The sequence below is a fragment of the Grammomys surdaster genome, unplaced genomic scaffold, assembly GCF_004785775.1.
Source record: "Grammomys surdaster isolate TR1022 unplaced genomic scaffold, NIH_TR_1.0 224, whole genome shotgun sequence".
In the NCBI taxonomy this organism is placed as follows: domain Eukaryota; kingdom Metazoa; phylum Chordata; class Mammalia; order Rodentia; family Muridae; genus Grammomys; species Grammomys surdaster.
The window spans coordinates 5,571,230-5,593,055 of record NW_021604669.1 but is presented as its reverse complement, the minus strand read 5'-3'; the positions used below and the strand labels follow the sequence as shown (position 1 = coordinate 5,593,055).

The 21,826-nt window shown below is 42.4% G+C and overlaps 1 protein-coding gene across 1 annotated transcript in view; it reads left to right on the top strand.

Moving 5' to 3' along the window:
- Positions 1-21,826, top strand: part of Khdrbs3 (KH RNA binding domain containing, signal transduction associated 3) — a 158,273-nt gene that overhangs the window by 95,766 nt on the left and 40,681 nt on the right. The window contains exon 7 of the mRNA XM_028773255.1: positions 19,271-19,353. Coding sequence (XP_028629088.1) covers positions 19,271-19,353 — 83 coding nt within the window. The remainder of the gene's footprint in view (positions 1-19,270; positions 19,354-21,826) is intronic.

The window sequence follows — 21,826 nt, the reverse complement described above, 5'->3', positions numbered from 1 at the left end:
CTGTTATTCATGTCACTGATGCAGGGAGGGGAAAAGGCTTCCTCCCCTCAGTTATGGGAGCTTGCCATTAGCAGCTTCTCAACTGTTCCCTCTTAACCTCATCCTGCTCTCTTGATCTAACTACAACTTTATGGCCTCTTCCAGTCACACCAGTACAGCTTGGTAGTCCCTGACATGTGTCTGGACATTGGCCATTTGTTCTTTAACTGTTTGAAATTCTGATGGCTAGTCAGTGTTTAGCTCTCATCATTGTATGTATAAGAGTGTATTACAAAAACAAAACAATAAGAAAGCCAGCCTTTTTCCTTCATTTTTTAAGATAGGATAAGCATACTAGAAAATAACAAGCTTCAAATCTGGGAGATCTGAATAACAAGCAAAGTTATTTTTCATCTTAGATCAACTGGAAAAGCAGTCTTATTGGGACAGTTTAACTGTTCCACTGCAGTGGAGTAACCATGAACCAGCTTGTAAACTCTGGGAGGAGGGGCTTCTCCTGCTCTTCCTACTCACTCCTCATTTTCAGTGCCTGGCATGTGTTGTATGTCAGGGCTTGGCCTTTACCAATTGCTGACTCCGTGGAGGGGCATGGAACATACCATGAGCAAGGCCAGGTTTTAGAAAGCTGCCAGCAGCAGCCCTCCACTGAGGCCTCTGTGACACACAATAGCTGATGTGATGTCTCATGTTTTAGCATACAGCTATGTAGTACAAATGTCTGTTTTTACCTGCCTGGGAGATCATTTGCTTTCATGAAGAGAAGCTATGTCCTCATTGGTTTTTCTCTGGCCACTGGCAGTTGATGGCACACTCTTTAAGAATTTGCTGGCTAAACAGGACTACCAAGCAAGGTAACCTTTCTTTATGGAGGTTACCGCTGACTTGATTAAGGACACTTTGTGTTCCTTTCTGTTTTCAGTACTTACCTGGTTTATGGCACCTGAAGTTGGCAAGAGAAAATGGAGAACTATGAGCAAGAAAGGGTGGGGATAAGGATTTAAGAACCTAATAACCGGAAATAAATTAGAGGCCTTTTTGTTGTTTTAAGGACATCAGACCATCCCTATCTCTGAGGAGAGTTCTTCTGAAATTCAGAATGTAAATTCTAAAGGTGTCCTTGAGGCCGGGGACTTAGCTTATTTACGTAGCATACATGCAGACTTGGATTTCATTCCTGGCACTACAATGAATAAGAATTTTTGAAAGTCATCAACAGATATTCAGTAACAAAAAACTTTGTTTTTATAACCTTTGTTTCATATTTAACCAGCCCAGTTTAATTTTTAAAGATTGATTATTTCTAGAGTATATATGAGGATGGGGTATCATGCAGTTACTTATTACACCTAGCCTGGAGGAAGAAAGGAATCCTGGTGTGTGTGTGTGTGTGTGTGTGTGTGTGTGTATTTGAACTCCTGGCATTCTTTATGCTTTGTTGAGAAAGCCTATCTGGATGCTTGAGACAGTGCATCTTCTTCATAATAAGTATTCTAAAATAGGAAGGCATTCTCATACAGGCCCAAGAAAGACACAATTAATATTGTCATTAATTTTGCTATGTAGAGAACTTGTCTGAAGAATGTGGAAAGAGGACGCACAGGGATGTCCCGATGGAATTTGGATGGATTTTCTCTAGATGGGTGGTGGAGAGCTGTATCATCTGAGATGCCTCTGTGCCCAGTGTTTTCATCAGTAGTCACGATCACAAAGGATTTTCTGACTCAGTCTCCCGAAGAGTGATTGCTGTCTGATAGTGTGTGTGTCTGGGATTGTCATCTCGGCAAGCACAGGTGGCACATGCAGGTGCGGCAGGCAGAGCTGGCTCGACTTGGGTAACTCAAAGCCTCCCCTTGAATAGACTAACAAATATTCCAGAAAAGCAAAGTAGTTTACCATTGCTATTTTTTTTTTCAAAAAAAAAAATGCAGAAAATAGGTAATGGGTGTGTTTTGAATCTTTGAGAATACACCAGGGCCTTGCACTCTGTTTCAAGGTAGAAAAATTAGCCATAATTCCAGTAACCCCACATCTCTTTTTCTGGAGAACAAGAAGTTCCTTTTTCCCTGTGACACCAACCTATTTCTTATACCCAAATGATTACATAACTGAAACTTTAATTAGTATAACCTATAGTGTTTTCACTGTGAGCACTTTAACAATTCAAAGTGTGATCACAGGAAGACAGGCCTGGTAGAGCCTAACATTCCTGCAGACTGGGGGATTGCTGCTTTTTGGTCACAGTAAAAGAAAACACACACATGGGCAAGCATGCATCCCTGTTGTTCATGGTGGCTGCATTTCTGTCCCTGAAGGAGCTTAACAATTATCTACGACCAACAAACTGCAAAAGGGAAAGGCTCTCTCGGGCACTTCTTTTATAGCAGAATTTCTTCTGTTTGCACGACCTAAGCACTTATCAGTCAGTCCTGGAAGGAGGATACCTGCTCTGGGTCGTATTCCTGCTTTTGTCAGACTTCACTTTTGCTCTGTACGGGTTCCTTGGCCGGCATTCCAAACTCTGTGCACAGTAACCGGTATCTTACAGTTTACCTCGGTCGGGCACAAACTGTCTTTTAAGTTAGCCCAGTTCCTACAGGTTACCCTGCAACACTCTCCCTTCCATTTCATAATCCAGTCCTTAGTAAGCAATGAGCCTCTGGCTACCCACAGTTTCTGTCTGACATGGCCACACATGACAAGATCCACAGTCAACTCTTCAGGTGTTCACGTTGGCAAGGCAACTCTGACTTGGTGACCTTTTACCAGTTTATTATTTATTATGACCGATGTGTTACTTTGGGCATAAGTAACAACTCTGCTTTAAAAGAAGTAATCCTCTCGTTGGAACCAAATACTTTCAACCACTCAAAAATGGCAACAATCATGGATTCAAGTCACCATGCGTGACATGTCCAGCAATAACACAGGTTACGCAAACCTCTGTAGCCAGATTTTATATACGCTGTCATCACTGTCTTCTACAGAGAGGAGAAAAACTGGTTTAAAATTCTACAAGTGTCCTCAGGATGAAGTTGAGTGTCTGTCCTGTCCCATGACTGACTGTTGGGCCATCAGCGGCCTTTTGCTCACTGCATGTCAGCTTGCAGACCTCCCTTGGGCTGTGCACTCCTTAACCCCACAGAGACCTGAGCATCGAATGCCTTTCCACAGCTCTTGGCTTCCTTTAATGCCTTTTCCAGCTTTACTGTCCCCTACTCCAACTGAAGCCTTTGTCCTCATTAGGCATTGCTAGTGTCAAAGGCAAAAAAAAAAAAAAAAAAGATGATTAAGGATCTGAATTGCCATTGTTGTTTTCAGTTGTAGAATTGAACAATACTTTAGCTCCTAAAATAGAATAAATGTACAGTGAGCCAAGCAGGGGAGTTTAACGTGTTGTATAGACACACACAAGAGTTGAAGAAAACAACCAGACAGGAAAAAGCAGATTGGTCATTTCAGAAGGCTTTCCTTGTGAGGTAAGGACCAAGACAAAATAGTACAAAAGCTTGCCCCTGGTTCCTTTGCTGTGTGAGGAGCAAAACTAAGGGAATCCATGCCCACTAACACTGGTCATTTTGAAAGCTTGGTGATTTGTCTCCCAAACCTGGTGTTGCTTTGTAGGCCCTGTAAGCAGCTCATTTCCAGCGACAGGAACGGGAGTAGGAGTGGCTGCTCTCTTGCTTAGTTCTTCCAGTTTGTTTAGATTGCTGTGTCACCTCTTAGCCCCATCCCTGCCTCTGACTCCTGACTTGACTTTGTGGGCAGTAAACTGTGAGTTTATTTATTTGTACCTTTATTTTTAATCTCCATTTGCAGCAGCCTATCTTGGGGCCTAACAGTTTATAGGTATCAGTGAAATGAGACAACTGACTCCTGTACATTGTCCTCTGGCCTGCTATAGATATAGATATAATATCTGTAATATAGCTATTATAGGTACCAAAGGTGACTAACTTGGCTGTTACTGTGCTATTGAATTCTCTGGTCATGGTTATGTCTTCATATACTCTCCCACCTTCTTAATGAAGTAAAATAGATTATCTTAAGCCAGGTTTAGTGAACATTAGAAGGTTCATTCGACGAACTAAGAAATACAAAACACCAGTGCCATTTAATGATGAATCTGTTATTTCTAGAAGTTCACAGGATGTTCAGCAGCCATTTGGATCCAAACTTGTTTTTATCCTTGTCATTTAGCCTTTCTGGGATGGAGAGTCTTCTCTGTCTGTAGATGCTACTGATACAGTAGCTGGCAGATTTACAGTCCATCTCCATTGTCTATAACTTTGCCCAGCTTGAGGAGTCCATAATGGGGTGTTTTTCTATGGACACTTGGCTTCCTTTAACAACCCAAGAGAAGGCTAATAAGAAACTAATTTCATTAAGTTGAAAGCCTGATTTCTAATACAAAAAGCAAGTATTTTAATGACAAGAGAAACAAACTGAAGCTTAGTGGCCATGGATATTGGGAATATTAAAATAATTTTGAAAAAAAAAGTGATTTGGTTTGTTGTATGTGTGCACGTGCAATTACATGTCAGCAGGCCAGAGGACAATGTAAAGGAGTCAGTTCTCTCATTTCACTGTGTGGTTCCAGGGGGCAGAGCTTAGGCTGTCAAGCTTGGCAGAGAGCGCCTTTACTCACTGAGCCATCATGCTGGCCCCAGAAATGGCTTTAAAAAGTCAGATTTGTTGACTCCTTCATGATGCATAAACAAATTGTCTTAGAAATTCAGTCCCATTATTCTGATTCTCTGATCCATTTAGTTACGACTGATTCAGCCTTGAAGTCTGGGCAATGTCTCTTGCTGTCTTAATAAGGTACAGTCAGTGTGTAAGACTGAGCTGAGACGTAAATCACCTGTGTCAGCTTGTGGCGAATTCTGTGTGCAGTCCTAGAGGTTGGTAAAAATAATGAAGGTCTTGGGAATGTTTTTGCTCTCCAGCTACAGCATGCTTGTTAAATAGAGGAGGAGACTGTCCTGAAATCGCCCATGTGGGGTGTGTGTGTGGCCTTGGAAGGCTTTGCTCTGTAAATTAAAGGGACAGCAAAGGCTCCTGCAGTTGACAGCCTGCAGTGGCAAAGCCAAGTGGCCTTATATCTGCACCCTCCCTCCAGATTCCCTGGAGGTAGTGCTCAGGCATTTGCATGCTCCACAGAGGTTTGGGTGAGTGGTGAGCAGACTGTTGTAAGTTTCACTTGCATAATTGTTTATGCAACTCACAGGAGCACTCATGGCTGTGCCTCACCTGGAAAGGAAGGACAGTGCTCACCAAGCCTCAGATCGGCCCCCAGCCAATGCCACAATGGCTCCGGAGGGCTAAGACGGAATGGAATGAGCTAGGATTAGGTCCCTAGACCAAAGCTTTTGTTCTCCATATTCTCATTCATACAAAGCTGTAGGCTAGAGGAAATAAGAAAATGAGCAAAAGAGTACCAGAGCCAGAGCTAGGGGCAAGCTCATTAAGTGTAGTCATGTACCTTTTGTTCCAGCTGCTGCCCTCTGGCTTGCTGAGCCTCACTGTGAAGCCAGTGACGTCACCACTCATTTGTGTTTACAATGAATGGGTCAGTGGTACCTGAGTAACTTCATTTGTGAATGACCACAGAGCCAGTAGAGCAGCAAGCTCTTTTCAATGATTCATGGATTTCATTCCTATTCTGGGGCTCTTGGTGTTCTGCAACTGCTTTGAATGAGAGACAAGGCAGCTGCCCTTGACATGGTGACTGTGAAACCCCCTCCCCATATGAGGCATACTTTGCCTGCTACTTCAGCAGAGTGTTTCCTCAGGAGTCAGCTGAGGCTCAAACCCATTGAGAGTCAGAGATGCTTTTGAGAAGCAGAAGCCCCATGCTTGCCCTGCTCTCTTACATTGTGGTCCATTAAAGCTGTGCTAGGTGGAAGCTGTTTTGAAGAAAACTGGTCTCCTCACCTGTCACTTGGGAACGCGTTACCCCTTCCTCCATTGTGCTAGGAATGAACTCTTTTGAAATCCCAGTGCAGGAACGCCAGGGAGGCCATTAGGGAAAGTCAGGCATGTTTGAAATTTACCTGTCACTCCTTAGCATAGACTGTGGGTGAAGAGTCAAGAATGCTCTCACTCACACTTAACTGAAGCCTTGGGGTTTTGGTTGTTGTTTTATTTGTTTTGTTATTGTTGTTTCTGAGACAGCTCTTACTATGTGTAGCAGAGTGGCCTTGAACTCAGCCACCAGCTCCTCTCTGCCTCCCAAACGCTATCCATGATCAAAGGTGTGTGTCACCATGCATGGCTTTACCTAAAACTAACATGGACAGATTTTGGAACTTCGTGCAGAAGAGAAGAGGGTTTTACTGCCTTTTCCTTTCCCCAGTGCAGCCCTTGCTGGATACTGTTGACAGGTAACTAATTCCTATCTGCTTCAACCTGCTTGTTTTCCATAGTCAACATTTTGATTAAAACAGAGTGCAGATTGTGAAAAGATTATTCATGAAAATGCAATTTTTTTTAAAAAATATGATTTGAAAAACCCAGGGATACCTTATTTAGATAAAAACATGAATGTTGTATAATTTCTTACATTCACTTTAACAAAAGTAAGAGTGAAGAGCAAGAATCCGTAGTTTGTGGGAGCTGTCTGTCAGGTACCTCACGAGTCAGCCTCTTCCTAAACTGCCTGAATAGCTGGCTTATTTCAGGAATGGACCTGTATAGAATAATTGCACCTGTTACATGTATGAGTCCACCCAGGGGACAGACACTGTTTCTCTCATCTCCTCACGGTTACTTTCAGCTTAGACTGATCCCTGTGTTAATGTCAGATGAGCCGCAGGCTGTGTGATGTCCTTCAGCTCTTACCCCTCCCCGCTCACTTTTATCTGCCTACAGCCCGGATTTCTTCGAGTGGTCAGCCTCTTGTGTGGATGCACGGTCATCTTAACAGCGATTTTATCTCTCCGGTCTGACAGCTCCCAATAAGTCATTGATGCAGACACAGTGCCCTTTATATCATACAGAGAGAAAACACAGTTGACTTTAAGAATAATAACATACATAGCTAACTTGTGTGTAAAGAATAGAGAGAGAGGACCAAAGACACAAGGTTTATAGAGGATATAGGATTACTCTCAGGTAGGGAACTAGTACCTCTGGGATGGGGCAGCCTACGTTAGCTGGGAGAGATTTCTCTGGATTTCTCCTACATGCAGAGAAGACGGTGTTCCACAGACAAGGAGTTTGATGGCAGACATGTCATTGATGAAGTTTGTTGCTCTCTTCATCCTCATAGAGGTGTTTTTATGCTGTGTAGCTTATTTGGGGCTAAATAGAATGTAAGATGCATGACAAGATGTGGGTCTTAAAAGACACTTCAGAACTGTTACACTCAAATTCAAATATTAAAAACAAAACCAAACCACCACCAACAACAACAACAACAAAAACCTTGGGTAACAGTTTAAAATGCAACTGCATCACCAACTAGTGATAGCTAGTGAAAGGCTCTGTTGGCACCAGCTCAGTGATGCCACATCCAGGCGACTCCCACATCGTTGCCAAGGCAACCACTATACACTCCCACAATTCACCTGGCTCACCTTTACCTGGGAAAAAGACTACTTCATTGCCCATACAAGTAGGCAGAACTCCCCCAACCTCGCTCTCTCTTCTTCCCCCCCTCCCTCGCCATCTTCTCCTGCTTTTCTCCGCATCCTCTGCCCCTCCATCTCGTGGAACCAGCAGGTCTGATGTTGTCTGTCTAAGCTGCGAGCTGAAAATCTTTCAGGCTCAGGGGCAGACATACTAGTTAATCAGGGAACCCAGCTCGCTGGGCTCAGTTCCTAGCTCTGCCTCAGTTCCTCATCTACAAATGGAAATAATAGCATTTATTACCTGAGGATGCTCTCATATGAAAGGTATTTGGGATTCTGCTCAAAATGAAACACCTTGTCCATCTGCTGTTGACTCAGGCCCATCTCCTTTACTGGCAGAGCCTCATCTTTCAGGAAGGGAGAACACCAAAGCAGTTCATACCAGCTAGAGGAAAATAGGGAAAAGGTGGTTTCAGGTCTTGGCTATTTGGAATAGCAGGAGGGCCCTGCACAGCTGTGGGAGTGCAAATCTGTACATGTGTGCTTTGGAAAAAGTTTCTACACTGCTTACAGCACCATCCTCCCCTGCTGCCAGGACCCATGATGCATCTGAAGCGGTTCCCAACAGAGATCCACCAGGGAGTACACCAAGAGGCTCAGTGGGAAACACATAGGCAAAAACAAGCTAAAGACTGCTGACCCAGGTGGAGTAGATGAACAACCAGCAGCCAGATCGTGCACAACAGTGTTTCAAAGCAGTGGGAGGAAGCAGGAAGCATGTGTCATGTACAGCAGCATGAATGATGCCCACGGATCATCATGCTGAATGAAAGAAACATAGTCCCAAATAGTAGCTATTCTGACTCTTATTTGCGTACAACTCAAGTAGCTAAAACCCTCAGGTTGTGTTGAAAATCATGATGGTGTTTTGGGGAGAAGATAGTCATTGCAAAATGACTTAGGGGTAGTTCTCAGAACTGTTTATGTTCCATTTCTTGATCTGGGTGGTGTGTGACCAGCTGAGGCCCCTCAGTGACAGTCTCTAAGCGGAGTACTTAGGGTTTTTATTGTATGACCCACTTTGATCTTGAGTAAAACACTCAAAACATTTGATCAACTTGCAAATTAAGAGAGTTGAACTGTGGGACCTGATACTGCCTTTGAAGCAGAGCAGCTCATTGTCCTTCAGCATGGACATGGAGATCTAAAGGGTTCCCAGTGAACTCTGAAAACTGAGCAAGGAAAATTCTTAAAGAACTTAGAGCCTACTGCTTTCATGTCCACCTCTGCATTGCTGAGCCAGCAGCATCTTCCCATCTCCGTAGAAACTGACATCACTGGCCATCTCTTTGGCCCATCATTACTCAGATGGGAGTAGGCCTATGACATCTATCCATGGCAGCCATGTATTCATTCAGAAAGTATTCCTTGGATACTTACTTAGTGGAAGACACTGTGAATAAAGCACCAAAATAAGTACTGGATGTTAGTAAGAATCTGCTCCCCTGCTGGGGAGGAAAACCAGCAAACAAAGGAGGGTATTTAAATACATAAAAACTGAAAGAAGAAAAGAGGAAGAAAGAGATGAGGGAGTAAAGAAAGGTACTGGTTCACCAGATAGACAAAAATGAGTCTGAACGGTAAACTCATACTTGTGGCTGGTTATCTCCTGTGGCATCCTTTCTCAGCCCTTCATCCTCTAAATCACAGAACATAACTATCGGTGTGATTATTTCCTTAACTGTCTCAAGGGTGGTCCCTGATTGGTATCAGTCCAGATGCACAGGAGCAAAGATGATTTTATGTCTACTTGGTGCCTTAGAATATCTATCTGGCTTTCGTCCTCTGCAACCCTGTTTGAGCAGCTGTGAGCTAGTGTTAAATCCTAAGGAAGGTAGCAGAGAGGCTGATGGGATCTTGGAACAAATCAGAGCTTGGGAAGATGAAAGGTCCAACAGGTCTGGGTGAAGCAGCTGGTAAATCTGTTGGGCTTTGAATTAGAGTCCAGAATGTAGTTCCCCCATGTGAACTAAGAGAGTTGCCTTCTTTGATACAAGAATCTCAGGTGCACAAGACAGAGGTTTTTGTTTGTTTCTGTTCATCAAGTTTTCCAACAGTGCTGGACACATCATGCACATCCAGGATTAGTAGAGAAACTTTTACACATCCATGTAACAGCACTGAATAGATTGAGGCGAAAGGAACACACGTATGAGGCCAGCCTGAGCTAACTAGTGAGACCCTATTACAAATGTAAAGTCGTAGCATGGTGCCATATTAACGCACGCTCAGAGAAATTATTTTCCCTCTTTCCTGTCATTATAACATTTCTAGTTTAATAATTTTTTCCAATTTATAGTTATACCTTCCCCATGCTTATAAGATTTCTAGTTTAACTGTGTTACTATATCTCAGTTCTGTGGTTTTTTTTAAATCTTTTTTTTTCAAAGATTTATTTATTTATTATGTATGAATACACTGTAGCTGTCTTTAGACACACCAGAAGAGGGCATCAGATCTCATTACAGATGGTTGTGAGCCACCATGTGGTTGCTGGGATTTGAACTCAGGACCTCTGGAAGTACAGTCAGTGCTCTTAACCACTGAGCCATCTCTCCAGCCACAGTTCTCTGTTTTGAGTACCTAAAAAAATCCAACCAATGTCTTTCTACTTTTGTTAGGTACAAAGGCAGAAGAAGACATTCTGTTAGTGGCTGACGGGCATATCTCTAAAGACTGTATCTGGGTCTATACAGAAACACAGTTAGTCAGTTCTTGTACTTACATCATAGTATTTGCACAGTGGAAATGCAGACCTTGCATCTCAGGCAAGACTTTAAGACTTTCACGGAAATCATACTTGGATAGCTTTGATTTTTTTTTCTGACTCAGTGGTTTTAGAGTTAAAAGGATTAAGTCTTTAAATGAAACAAGTGTCTTTATTGGGAAAGTACTGTGCCAAACACGTTCATCTCCTTCTTTTTCTTGATTAATTTCACACAACCATTGGAAGTATTGGGCGCTGTGTTTTGATTCCCACGTTGCAAATTGGCAAGTTGAGGTTCTGAGAGGTTAGTAATATCTCCACAGGTATGCAACCCACCCAGTGCCACAAGTGGATTTGGAATGTGGCTATCACATCTCCAAAGCATGGTGGGAGCAGCCGCTTGAGTCCCTTCTTATGACTGCAAGGTCAACAACTGCCTATGGTCTCCCAGGAAGTCAGATTTGATGCAGATGATGTGGGAAGGCTTTTATGTAGGATTAACAGTACTGAAGGAAAAACCACTTTGCTTGTATGTTCACTGTCACTAAAGATACTGTTGAAGCCACATTGCCAAAGATATTGTTTCCCAGGTCCCAGCTATAATTAATTTGTGAAGTCTTTATTATTTGTTTTATAAACTCAGCATAATCAGTGTAAACCTTAAATTTGCTGAAGCTTTCACACTACATCTGTGTGGAGACTTCTTACATTCTGAAATGGCCAGTTATCACCTGAGTTAACGTGAATTATCTCCCTTTAAAAGGATACAACACCCAAGCAGTATTTCCAACCACTCTTTTAAATTTTTTCAATTTAAAATGGTTGGCCCAGGTGTAAGTATTATGCTTGATTTTACTTGTGACAAAAATAAAACCAGGTAGGCCATGCTGTTTCTTCTGTCCTGGAAGATGGCTTCAGAGCAAATGTTCTTGTTATCTGGTCCTATGCTAGGTTGGGAGTGGTACGGGAAGGTTTTCCACCTGTGTTAGAGCACATGCTCCTTCTTATAGCCTATTGTCCACTCCGGTCCATCGTCCAGGTGCTGTTTCTAAGCAGAAACCTCAGACGTGTGCTTGATGAAGAAGCAAGCTTTGTTGTGAGTGCGGATGAGCAGGTCATCCCGGGATGCATTTGAGTAGGTTTTGATAACGTCATTCTGGCATTCAGAAATAGAATAGAGTTCTAAAGGTTATCATTTGCAGAGCACAGAAGTCTAATACTGAGTGTTCACCAAAAATGGTGTAAATTCAGTCTGAGCATCAAGATTTTCAGCATTTTAATAAGCTCCGCGCCTGCTTTCTTCTCTAGTGCTACCTTGGTTCACATTCATCTCAAGGAAACATTTATTGTATTTTCTGCTACTTGGTCATCAACTCCAGTTTCTCAGCAGATGTTGGCACATTGCCTGCTCTGTGTCAGGGGGACATGGCTAGATTTGCTCCTTGCTCCCACTCTCTTTTGCCTGCACTCGGTCATCACCTCTATTTCACTGCTTGTAGGGCCTCTTCTCTCTCATGATCGCCCTTTTAGTCCAGTGACCTACATACACATATATAAAGAGACTTATATGCACAGACATGCATAAGTTTAAACCTAGCTTTCACATGTAAGAGGTAAAAAAAAAACAGTATTGATCTTCCTGAATCTGGCTGATTTGTTTAGCTTAATGACTTAAGTGGGAGAAGAAAGAGAACCATCTGGGCGATGTAGGGGAGTTCAGTGGGGTACCAGTAAGAACAAAGTATAATGATATGTGAACTGAATGGGTTGGGGGATAAGAGGAGAGGAGAAGGGAGGGGAGGGGAGGAGAGGAGAGGCTGATCCTAACTCACAGGAAGTTTGTAGACTAGAGGACAAGAAAGGAATCAGAAAAAAATAATTACAGGTGCCAAATATTTGTGATAACTCACATATAACATCAAATATAATATCAAATGGGCTATCAAATATGATAGCCCAAAATGATAATTCAGTTTTCGAGCTAGCATTGGTCATCCAAGAAGGCACCAGAAGAAAGAGTATGTACAGACGGACTAGCAATGAGAAGCAGACTGCTTCCTGGGCCTACTCAGGTGCCAGTTTGATTTGTATCTTTAGGAGCCAGGAAACACAGTGGAAGTTAGAAAACTGCGAGCCTAGGTTTGCATTTTAGCTAAGTGATTCTGGAGGAATGTTTGGACGAAGACACACTAAGGAGTTAAATGCAGACTCCATGGTTTGTCCCTTTAAAAGATTCTAAATGTTACGAAGGATTCTTAAAGGTTCTAGTGAACCTAATTATGTAGGGTGGACATCAGGTTTCATATTGCAGTGCAGAAGGAGTGGGGTGTGTAAGATAGGTTGAGGACATCAAAGCAGACTCGCTGGCTGGTTCAGAATACCAGCAGGACAGCAAGGCAGGGGCAGTAACATAGGTGTGCCAGGTTTGGGGGGCAGACCTTTGTATACCTCCTGATAACATACAGGGACTCCTTAGATACTTCAAGAGCAATAGTTGGCTTAGCATGTGTTTCTGCCACCCAGTGATATCATTTCTGGTCATCTGAGGAATGGCTAGAACTATGAAGTAACTGGAAATAATTGCAGGACTAGGTTAGAGGAATAAAGGAGGGTTGTCCTGCTTTTACCCAGTGTTCTGCCTAGCAGAAGAGTGAGCATTGCTGAGTCCTCATTGTGTGCGTGTCTATGCCTGATCTGAAGGAATCTTTTAAGACAACTTCAGTTCATACTGTAGGTGAAGCACAAGGTGAGCCATCCACAAGGAACACTTACAGAGATGTCCTCATTAGGTCAAATGCTGGTATTATACGGGCACAATCGACTGTTTTGTATGGTTGAAATGTTGTAACACAATTGAAGCCACCCATTTGAACTTCAGCCTAGAACGCTGACTAGGCCAAGGGCAGCAAGGGCAGAAAGACTGTACAGGCACTGGTAAGCTGGATAGGTTTCTCCACTGGAGGCACAGAAGTGGAGCAGAGAAGTAGATGCCTACCTATCATGTCATAAAAGAGAACTATCTAAGAGGAAATGCAGAAGTGTGAGAAATAACACAGACATCTCTAGTGAAAAGAAGTCCCTGGTGTGTCAGAGTAGTGCTGGTGAACTATAGTGAGCTCGAGTCCTGCAACACTGAGGAGCTTAGATGTGTGACTCAACCAAGCTTTCCACATCCTTTCTGTGCTGTTTTATTATTCCACTCAATTGTATGTTAAATTATAGCACATAATGTACTCATTGCTGTTTTTTAAAAATTCTACTCTACCCACTGAAATACCTACCTGAAAAGGAACATCGTAGTATAAAAGTATATAAGTAAGGAAAAAGTGACAACCAGTTACTTTGTACACTGGAAGATAAAATTTTTAAAAAGAAAGAGGGAGAGAGAAGACGAGAAGATAGCTAAGTTGTAATATCATTAAATTGTCAGACAAAACACCGAAAGGCTGGCATGCTGGCCCATGCCTGTCTTCCCAGCACTTGAGAGGTAGAGCCAGGAGTTCAAGGTCACCCTCTACTACACAGTGAGTTTCAGGCCAGCCTGAGCTGCTTGACATAGTCTCACAAAAAGAAATAGGGGAAAATAATGTTTACAGACCCATAAGGTCCACCATTCTTCAGCCACCCTCGTTCATGTGCCTGCTCAACCTTGGTTAATGCTCAACCTTATTCTCAGTCAGTCTGAGAACTCTTATCCCCAGCCTTGTGGGGAAACCAGTAGAAGAGCATGGGAGTCAGTCAGCTCTTCCTTATTCTGCCATGTTTGTGTAGCGTCTCTTATTTCCATATGCTGTCCATTGAGCAGATATCATTGCTGTGATTGGAAGAAGTACAAAATATGCACCTTGTAGCCAAGTCCAATAACAGACTCATGAAAGAGAGCCGCAGATTCATATTGTGAAATAGAAAGCGTCTATGTTAGTAATTCAGTGAGCTACCAATCGTGTCCTTAAACAGTATTGCAATAACCCGGCAGGATAATTGAGCAAGGATTGAATGACACAGCTATAGAAATAAAACAGTGCACTGCATAGCATTTTAGCTAAACTTTTAAGTCATTTATAATCTTAAATATGTGTCAAAACTCTTTGCATGAACTACAGATTCTTTTGAGGTATCTAACATGTTAGTAAAGAAGCCATAACCTGTGTAGTTTCCAAGTTAAGACAACCCCTCCTTCTCTTGGCTTTTTATCATCATCATCCCCTCGACACATGTCCATTCTCACTCTTAGCCTCCCTGGATGCAAGGGTTTGTTTCTGTCCCTCCATTGCTTTACACCTTCAGTCTATTCTGAATAATTTTTAGTGGCCTTTCTTTGAAAAGGAAAAACTAGCTCTTCTATACATTAACATTGAGCTTCCTTTCCCTTTCTTAGCTAGTCTGGTCTCTCACCTCAGCACCTATACCTTTGATATGATGGGTTATAAGGGTTGTTTTCTTTGCTTGTCTGTTCTCTCTCTCTCCCACTCCATTGTATGTGTGCACACACATTAGACTTTGGAAGATCTCTACCCATGGTATTAGCACAGTGCCAGCAATAGGTTAGGAGCTATAAGAAGAGCTTCAACAATGATTAGATATGCTCCTGTTACTAGTTATTGCCAGCTTTTAGCTTAGTCCTTGGTCAAAGTTCATGTCACTGTTTTGCTACATCTCTGATAATGAAAATCATCTCAGAATTTGTTTTACGGCCAGTTTGCATTTGCTACTGGAAGATCCTAGCCAAGTTAATCATTTGCTGTTAACTCTGAAGAACACTGTGCCTGGCTTGCTTTGCATTACAGTTTTATATCTTTTATATGACTTTCCCCATTTTGTATTCATTTCTTCCTTTGTGACAAAATATTAAACTATATATGGTAATCATGTATAATTTACGTAAGCCCTAGTTCTGAAGTTGGTAGTATCCATTTATGCTGATATTTGTTTTATAAAATTGAAAGAATTTGAAATATTCTATTTATATAACTGTTTTTTTTCCTAATCAAATAAAGTGAGTCTGAAAATACTTTTTTACTTTTTAAAAGTAAATCCATAGTGGCCAAGTCAAGATATTTTGTATTTTGATGTCCTTAAAAATAAAAAGACTATGCCTGCAAAATTTATACAGCTTTTGTAACTATTTCTTTTTAATTTAACAAATATTGGCGCTAAAGAGATGGTTCAACAGCTGTGAACACTTACTTCATTTGTAATGGCCTGGAATTCTATTTCTCCAAAGTCATGTCAGGCTGCCTACAATTGCCTGTAATTCCAGCTCCAAGGGATTTTGATGCTCTCTTCTGGCCTCCATGGGCACCTACATTCACACACACACACACACGCCAACACACACACACACACACACACACACACACACACACATATATATATATACACATACATACATACATACATACATACATACATACATACATACATAAAATATCTTAAGAGATAATGTACATAATGGACTCTGTGCTGGACCTTCTTTGACAACATGGTATATATCCCTGCTTCTAGAAGTTGGGTCCACATTTAAAATCTCTGAATAGCTGATCCTAATGTTCCATGACATTGCTTGTAGCCGCCTGCGGCCACGGGTCAACTGGGTTCTCCTGAAAGGGGGCTGGGAACGAAAGGTAGACGGAGGGCGAGAAGAGATAAGGCCAAGACAAGGTATTCTGATCAAGGCTCGATGTTTAATGTTCAGCTCTCAATTTAAAGGGAAAGCCCCACACCCCCACACCCCCACCGAACTCCTTCTTGCTTCAGCCTGCATGGATGAGGGGGACCCATCTTTAATGACAGCCGGGTGTCGCAAGGCAAGCTCAGCAGACAGTCTATTCTTCTCAGCTCCTGTAGCAGACTGTAGTGTAGCCGAGATGGGTAACACCTCCTGGGTCCTATTTTTTGGTCTACTGTGGTAAACAAGATCTTTCAGGTCTGCTTAAGGCTGGGGGAAGGGCACAACTGCTCACAGACTATCTAAATATTTTTAAAATGCTTCAATTTGATGAATCCAAAGCCACTGTGTAATTATACTGGGAACACAGAGCCAGTTTTAGGACAAGATACAATACTTTTGTGGCCTAACTTACCAGTGTGGAACATGTCTGGTTCCATTTATTTAGAAACATGGTTTTTCTTGTCTGTTTTGAAGTTCATAGTCTTGTAGAAACAATAGTGAGAAGCAGAGGCAAGAGGACCTCTTATGAGTTGGAAACCAACCTGGTCTACATAAATCCCTGTCTCAAAATTAATTAATCAACATGGAGTGTGTATCCCACAGAATGACAAGGTTAGATTTCTCTTGTAGTTACTGTCTTTTCCACATTGAGTTATGAGTTCTTTATATATCCTGGAGAATAAACCAAATCACATGTATCATCTGTAAATATTTTTTTTCTCTTGCAGTGGATTATCCTTTCATCTCTTTTAAGTAGTGTCCTTGAAAGTTAAAAGCTTTGAATATTTCCGAACTTGTATTTTTTTGCTCTGTGCTTTTGCTAGCCTATCAAAGAAATCACTGATCCACGGTCAGGAGAATGTATAGTTTATCCGTGCTTCCTTTGTTCTCAGAATTCTCTATCTGCTCACAAAAGATAGGATACATGTTGTGTTGATGTTTGCATATGATGTGTGGTTGGTGTTCAATCTCATCTTCTTAGGTGTGCGTCTATCTAAAGGCATCCCGACATTACATATTGAAAAGTCTTCAACGAGTTGTCTTGGTGCTTTAGTTAAAAATTGAGTTGCATTTAAATATGAATAGTAATTTCTGACTTTCTTTTTCTGTGTTCCTGTCAGTGTTGTATTGCTTTGGTTTCTGCTACTATTCATCAAATACATGGAGTGCATTCTTTGATCCACTGGCATGAGGTGTATTGGTGTATGGTTTTTATTGGATGCATTGCTCTATAGATGTTCAGTAGTTGTACATATTTGTATTGCCCTTTATGTATGCCTAAATCTGCTGTTTTTCATGTAGCTGCCAGTGACTGATGGCTTCTCACTTCTCTAATGACTGAGATTACTGTCTCTTAAATGTGTATCTACTTTTGGTAAACAATGTTTATCTGCTGAAGTACTAATTTCTCCTGTTCATCAAGGAGAGCTTCATTGGGTATCAAATACTGTACCCAGTGCAGGTCAAATGCTAAGAAGTCTCTCCCACCAACTAGCTCTTCTTGCCTAAGCCCCCTTTGTCTTTGGAATGTGGTTTCTCATTGTCTTCCAGGCAGTGACTTTTCTGATGGTCAGGTTCCCCAGTGTCATGAGGCGCATGTGTCTGAGAGGTTGTGGTTTTGCCTTTCTGCACTTATGGTTGTGCATCTCTTAGGCTTTACTTCGGGAAATGTCTCAGCTTCTTGAGTGTGTAAAGTGTTTTCATCGAATTGGGGAAGTTTTGAACCTGTTGTTCCTCTGAATAGGTTCCTGCCCCTCCCCCTCCTCTCTTGCAGCACATCTCATTGTTCACATGCGCATACATTTGGTGCCTCCCTTGTCTCTGATCCTATGTTCTTTTTCCCAAGCTTTGTTCCCAGAGTATCTATCTTCAAGTTCAGTGACTTCTGTCCAATGTGTCTGCTGATGAGACCAGTGAAGTTTCTGCTTTAACTATTGATTTTCAAGTCAAGCATTTCCCTTGGCTTCTCTGTATACTGACAGTCTCCACTTAGTAAGGTGATGTACTCTGGCTTTACTTGATCATAACAGTTTCTTTTAGCTCCTTGTCTGTATTCAGTGTGTTGGTCGAAGTTCTTTGCCTAGCAGACTCACTGTCTCAGCATCCTCAGAGACAATTTTTATTAACAGCTATTTGTTCTTATACAGAGACCATATTTTTATGTTTTTTAAACATGTCTCAATTTCTTGTTTTAGACTAGACACAATATATTAATAATTCATCAACTCTAGAAATCACATTCTTCAAGGATCCGTTATTTGTTTTTGTTTTATGTTTAGGGCTATTCAAAACAAATTCTGTGGAGTCTGTGAGCACCAGGTGTCTTCTCAGTCTCCTCCTCCTCTGCTCCTCCGGCTCCTCCTCCTCCTCCTCCTCGTCCTCATCCTCCTCTCCCTCTTCCTCCTCCTCTCCCTCCTCCTCCTCTCCCTCCTCCTCTTCTCCCTCTTCTTCCTCTTCCTCCTCACCTTCCTCCTCCTCCTTCCTGCCTGGATTCCCATGGGATTGTGCTGTGTATGTTGATACTCATACTGAACCCTTACCCAGCCACTTTGCTCTTAACTCTTCTTTTGAAGCCCCTCCCTGTGGTAGATCTCAGGACCAGCCAAGAGAAACAGCTCTGGGCCTATGGTCTTTTCTGAGTCATGGGATGTGGCACTGAGGTGGGCGTGTCCTTCTAGAATCCCAGGAATATGTTGGGCTTTTATGCTTATGAATTAACCCATTTGCCTAGTACTTCTCCACAGTCTCTAGCAGCTACTACCTTCAACAAGTGGCTCTAACTACTTTCTTCAGCTAACCCCTTGGGAGGAGGTCTGTTTGTACTAAGGAGAGAAACAAGTCAGGAGGGATGGAGACCACTCACTGGGAAGCATTTCCAGCAGGTGTTTCAGTTGCCTCACTGCATCCCAGTGACTTCCAGGCTCCTGCTAAGTGGAAATACCACATGGCTCTGGTCATACCAAGATTTCACCATGGTTTCTTTGTTGGTGTATTTGCTTTTAAATAAATATTCTTTCACTCTCTGCAGCTCTGTGGTCAATGTTCCAGTCCTAACAGTGGTGATCTTAATTGTTTCCAGCATGAGTTTGCTTTTTTGAGAGAATTTGGAAGCTTCTTGCTCTGGCAGTTGGGCTGAAGCCACGCCTGTGCTTTCCCTCACACCGTGGTTTAGCAACAGCTGGTGCCTTGCAGTGACTGGAGGCAGAGTGCTCTTTCTTTGTGGAGTATGCTCTGACTGTGTCTCCTTCCACTGTGTTTCAGGACTATGACGATGGCTACGGTACTGCCTACGATGAGCAGAGCTATGACTCCTATGACAATAGCTACAGCACCCCAGCACAAAGGTAAGAGTCAGCCCATGCTGCCAGTCCCTATGTCAGCTTGACCCAGGCCCCTCCACAGTGAGGTGTGACGGCTAGCCAGTGGGACTGATTTGACTTGCTGTTTGTTGTTTCTTCTGACTAGAGAAATAGAGTCCACTTCCAAATAGTGGAATGAATTACCGCACATGGATGCTGTCTTTCCTAAAGCATCCAGATGTGAGAGCTAAGTTTAATTTTATCTAGGCTGAAAATTTGACCGAAGTGGTTAATATCATTTAAGGAAGGATGATGGCTTCAAAGGATGGATCAGTGATTTCTTCGATAGGCTAGCAAAAGCACAGAGCAAAAAAATACAAGTTCAGAAACCATTCATTCCTAAGGCCCCGAAGTTCTATAGGAACTGTGAGCTTCCTGCCTTTCTAGAGAATGTAGTGCCAGAGCCTGGCTTGCGATTCACAGAACATTGCATCTTCTTGGCAGTGATGTTCCTGTCTCCCAGCAGCGTCAAATTCTGTAAATGTAACAACTTTGTCCTGGTCAGACCCTCCCAGTAGATTGCATATAGTAAATACTAGTCCTACAGTGACTGCAAAGCCTAAACATAGACCATGGCTGTTGGGATGGAACATCCAGGCATATGCATGGATATGGTCCCACTCTAGCTGTGAGTGAGTGCATGGGTTCTCTTGCCTGTCAACTCTGATGCTGAGTAGGTGAGAATACTAAACAATTTTCGTCTTTACTCATGACATGCTACTGAGAATATAACTGTGACAAGTGGCCTGCAGACTTTGGCTGAAAAGTGGTCTTTTTCAAAACAGGGATGCTTTGTTCTTCATGTTTGTATCATTAGTGCTGGGGACAGTCACTCCTGTAGTTTGTTGAAAGTGACAGACAAAAGCTGCATGAGAATTATTCGACAGCTCCTGCTATAGCTAGGCCAGCACTTCCTGAAGTGTCCTAGTGTAGAGAGCAAGGAGTGGCGTTCCAGAAGTTCTTTGTCCAAAATCACACCACTGTAAATGGATCAAGGAACCGGGCCTTAAGTGGAATCTTCTAACACAAGGACTGCTCTTTACAACTAGGCATGTCTCTTCTTTGTCTTGTAAATATCCATAAATGTTTCAGTTTTCAGTATGAAGTGCCCTGGTGAAGCACTTGCGTCTTCCACCTCATAACACTTCTGGGTATATGGTTTCTCTCTGACCCTCTTTCTCCTAAGGCCTGCAGATGCTGAGCCTGTAAAAGGGGAGAGCAAATAACAAAGAGATTGATTACTGCTCAGTCAATGGGTGGGAACTGTTCCTTCGGAGCTTCACTGTACTCTCCAGTCAGTACTGGCCCTACACACATTGAGGTATAGAATCCAGTGCTGCTGTATGTTTCTGCTTGAGCTGGAAGTGTTTTAGTGTGCTAGTACGTTTTATGGCCTTTTGTATTCTCACTTCTAGTTAGCATACAGTTTTCTTTACTTAAGAAAAGTCTCATATATTTTGATTGTATTCTTTTTAAAGTCCTCCCAGATCCTCAGTGCCCTATCCACTTAACTTCATATTCCCTCCCGCCCTCCCCATCTTTTAAACTGCACTTCACAACAAAAATCCAATAAGAAAAGCAACATGAAACAAAAGTGTAAGCCTATGTATGCTCAAACACACAAGTAGACACAGACACACACACACACACACGAGAGTCCATTTTGTGTTGGCCAACTACTGCTGGCTGTGGGGCTTGCCCTGCCTTCTGGTTGATAGACCCAGAGCCACTGGATTGGGAACAACTGATTTCCCTTTCCCAGCAGGTATCAATTGCAATTAGCTTCTTGGTTATAGATGGGACTGTGGGTCCACCTCCCTTTCTTAGTACTGGGATTTTCCCTGCTTTAATTGTGTGCAGGTCTTCTGTATGCTGCCATACTGTCTGTGAGTTCATTTGTATAGCAGTGCTTTGTGTCTGGAGGACTCCTTTCCTTGGAGTCATCCACCATCTTTGGCTCTTATCTTTCCACCTCCTCTAACACAGATCCCTGAGCCTTGCTGGGAAAGTTTGATGAAGACATCCCACTTAGGAGTGAGTGTTTCAAAGCCTCTCATTCTCTAAAGATTGTCCATTTGTGAGTCTTTGTCTTAATTCTCATCTATTTCAAGAAGCTTCTCTGATCAGGAGAAGGCACCAGTCTATAGCTATAGTAGTATGTCAGTAAGCATCATTTTACTGCTATCTTCCTTTAGCAAAACAATACTGGAAGGTGTCCCCTAGGGCCCATTACCTATCTAGTCTCAGGTTCTTGGCCACTTTACCAGTCAGTGTCAGGCATTGGTTTCATCTCATTCAGTGAGTGTATTTATTTTATTTTTAGTTGTAATATAATTACATCACTTCTCTTCTTCTTCCTTGCACCAAATTATCCCCTTCTTCATTAATTGTTGTTATGTACATATATGCACATGTATTTTCTCACACACACACACACACACACACACACACACACACA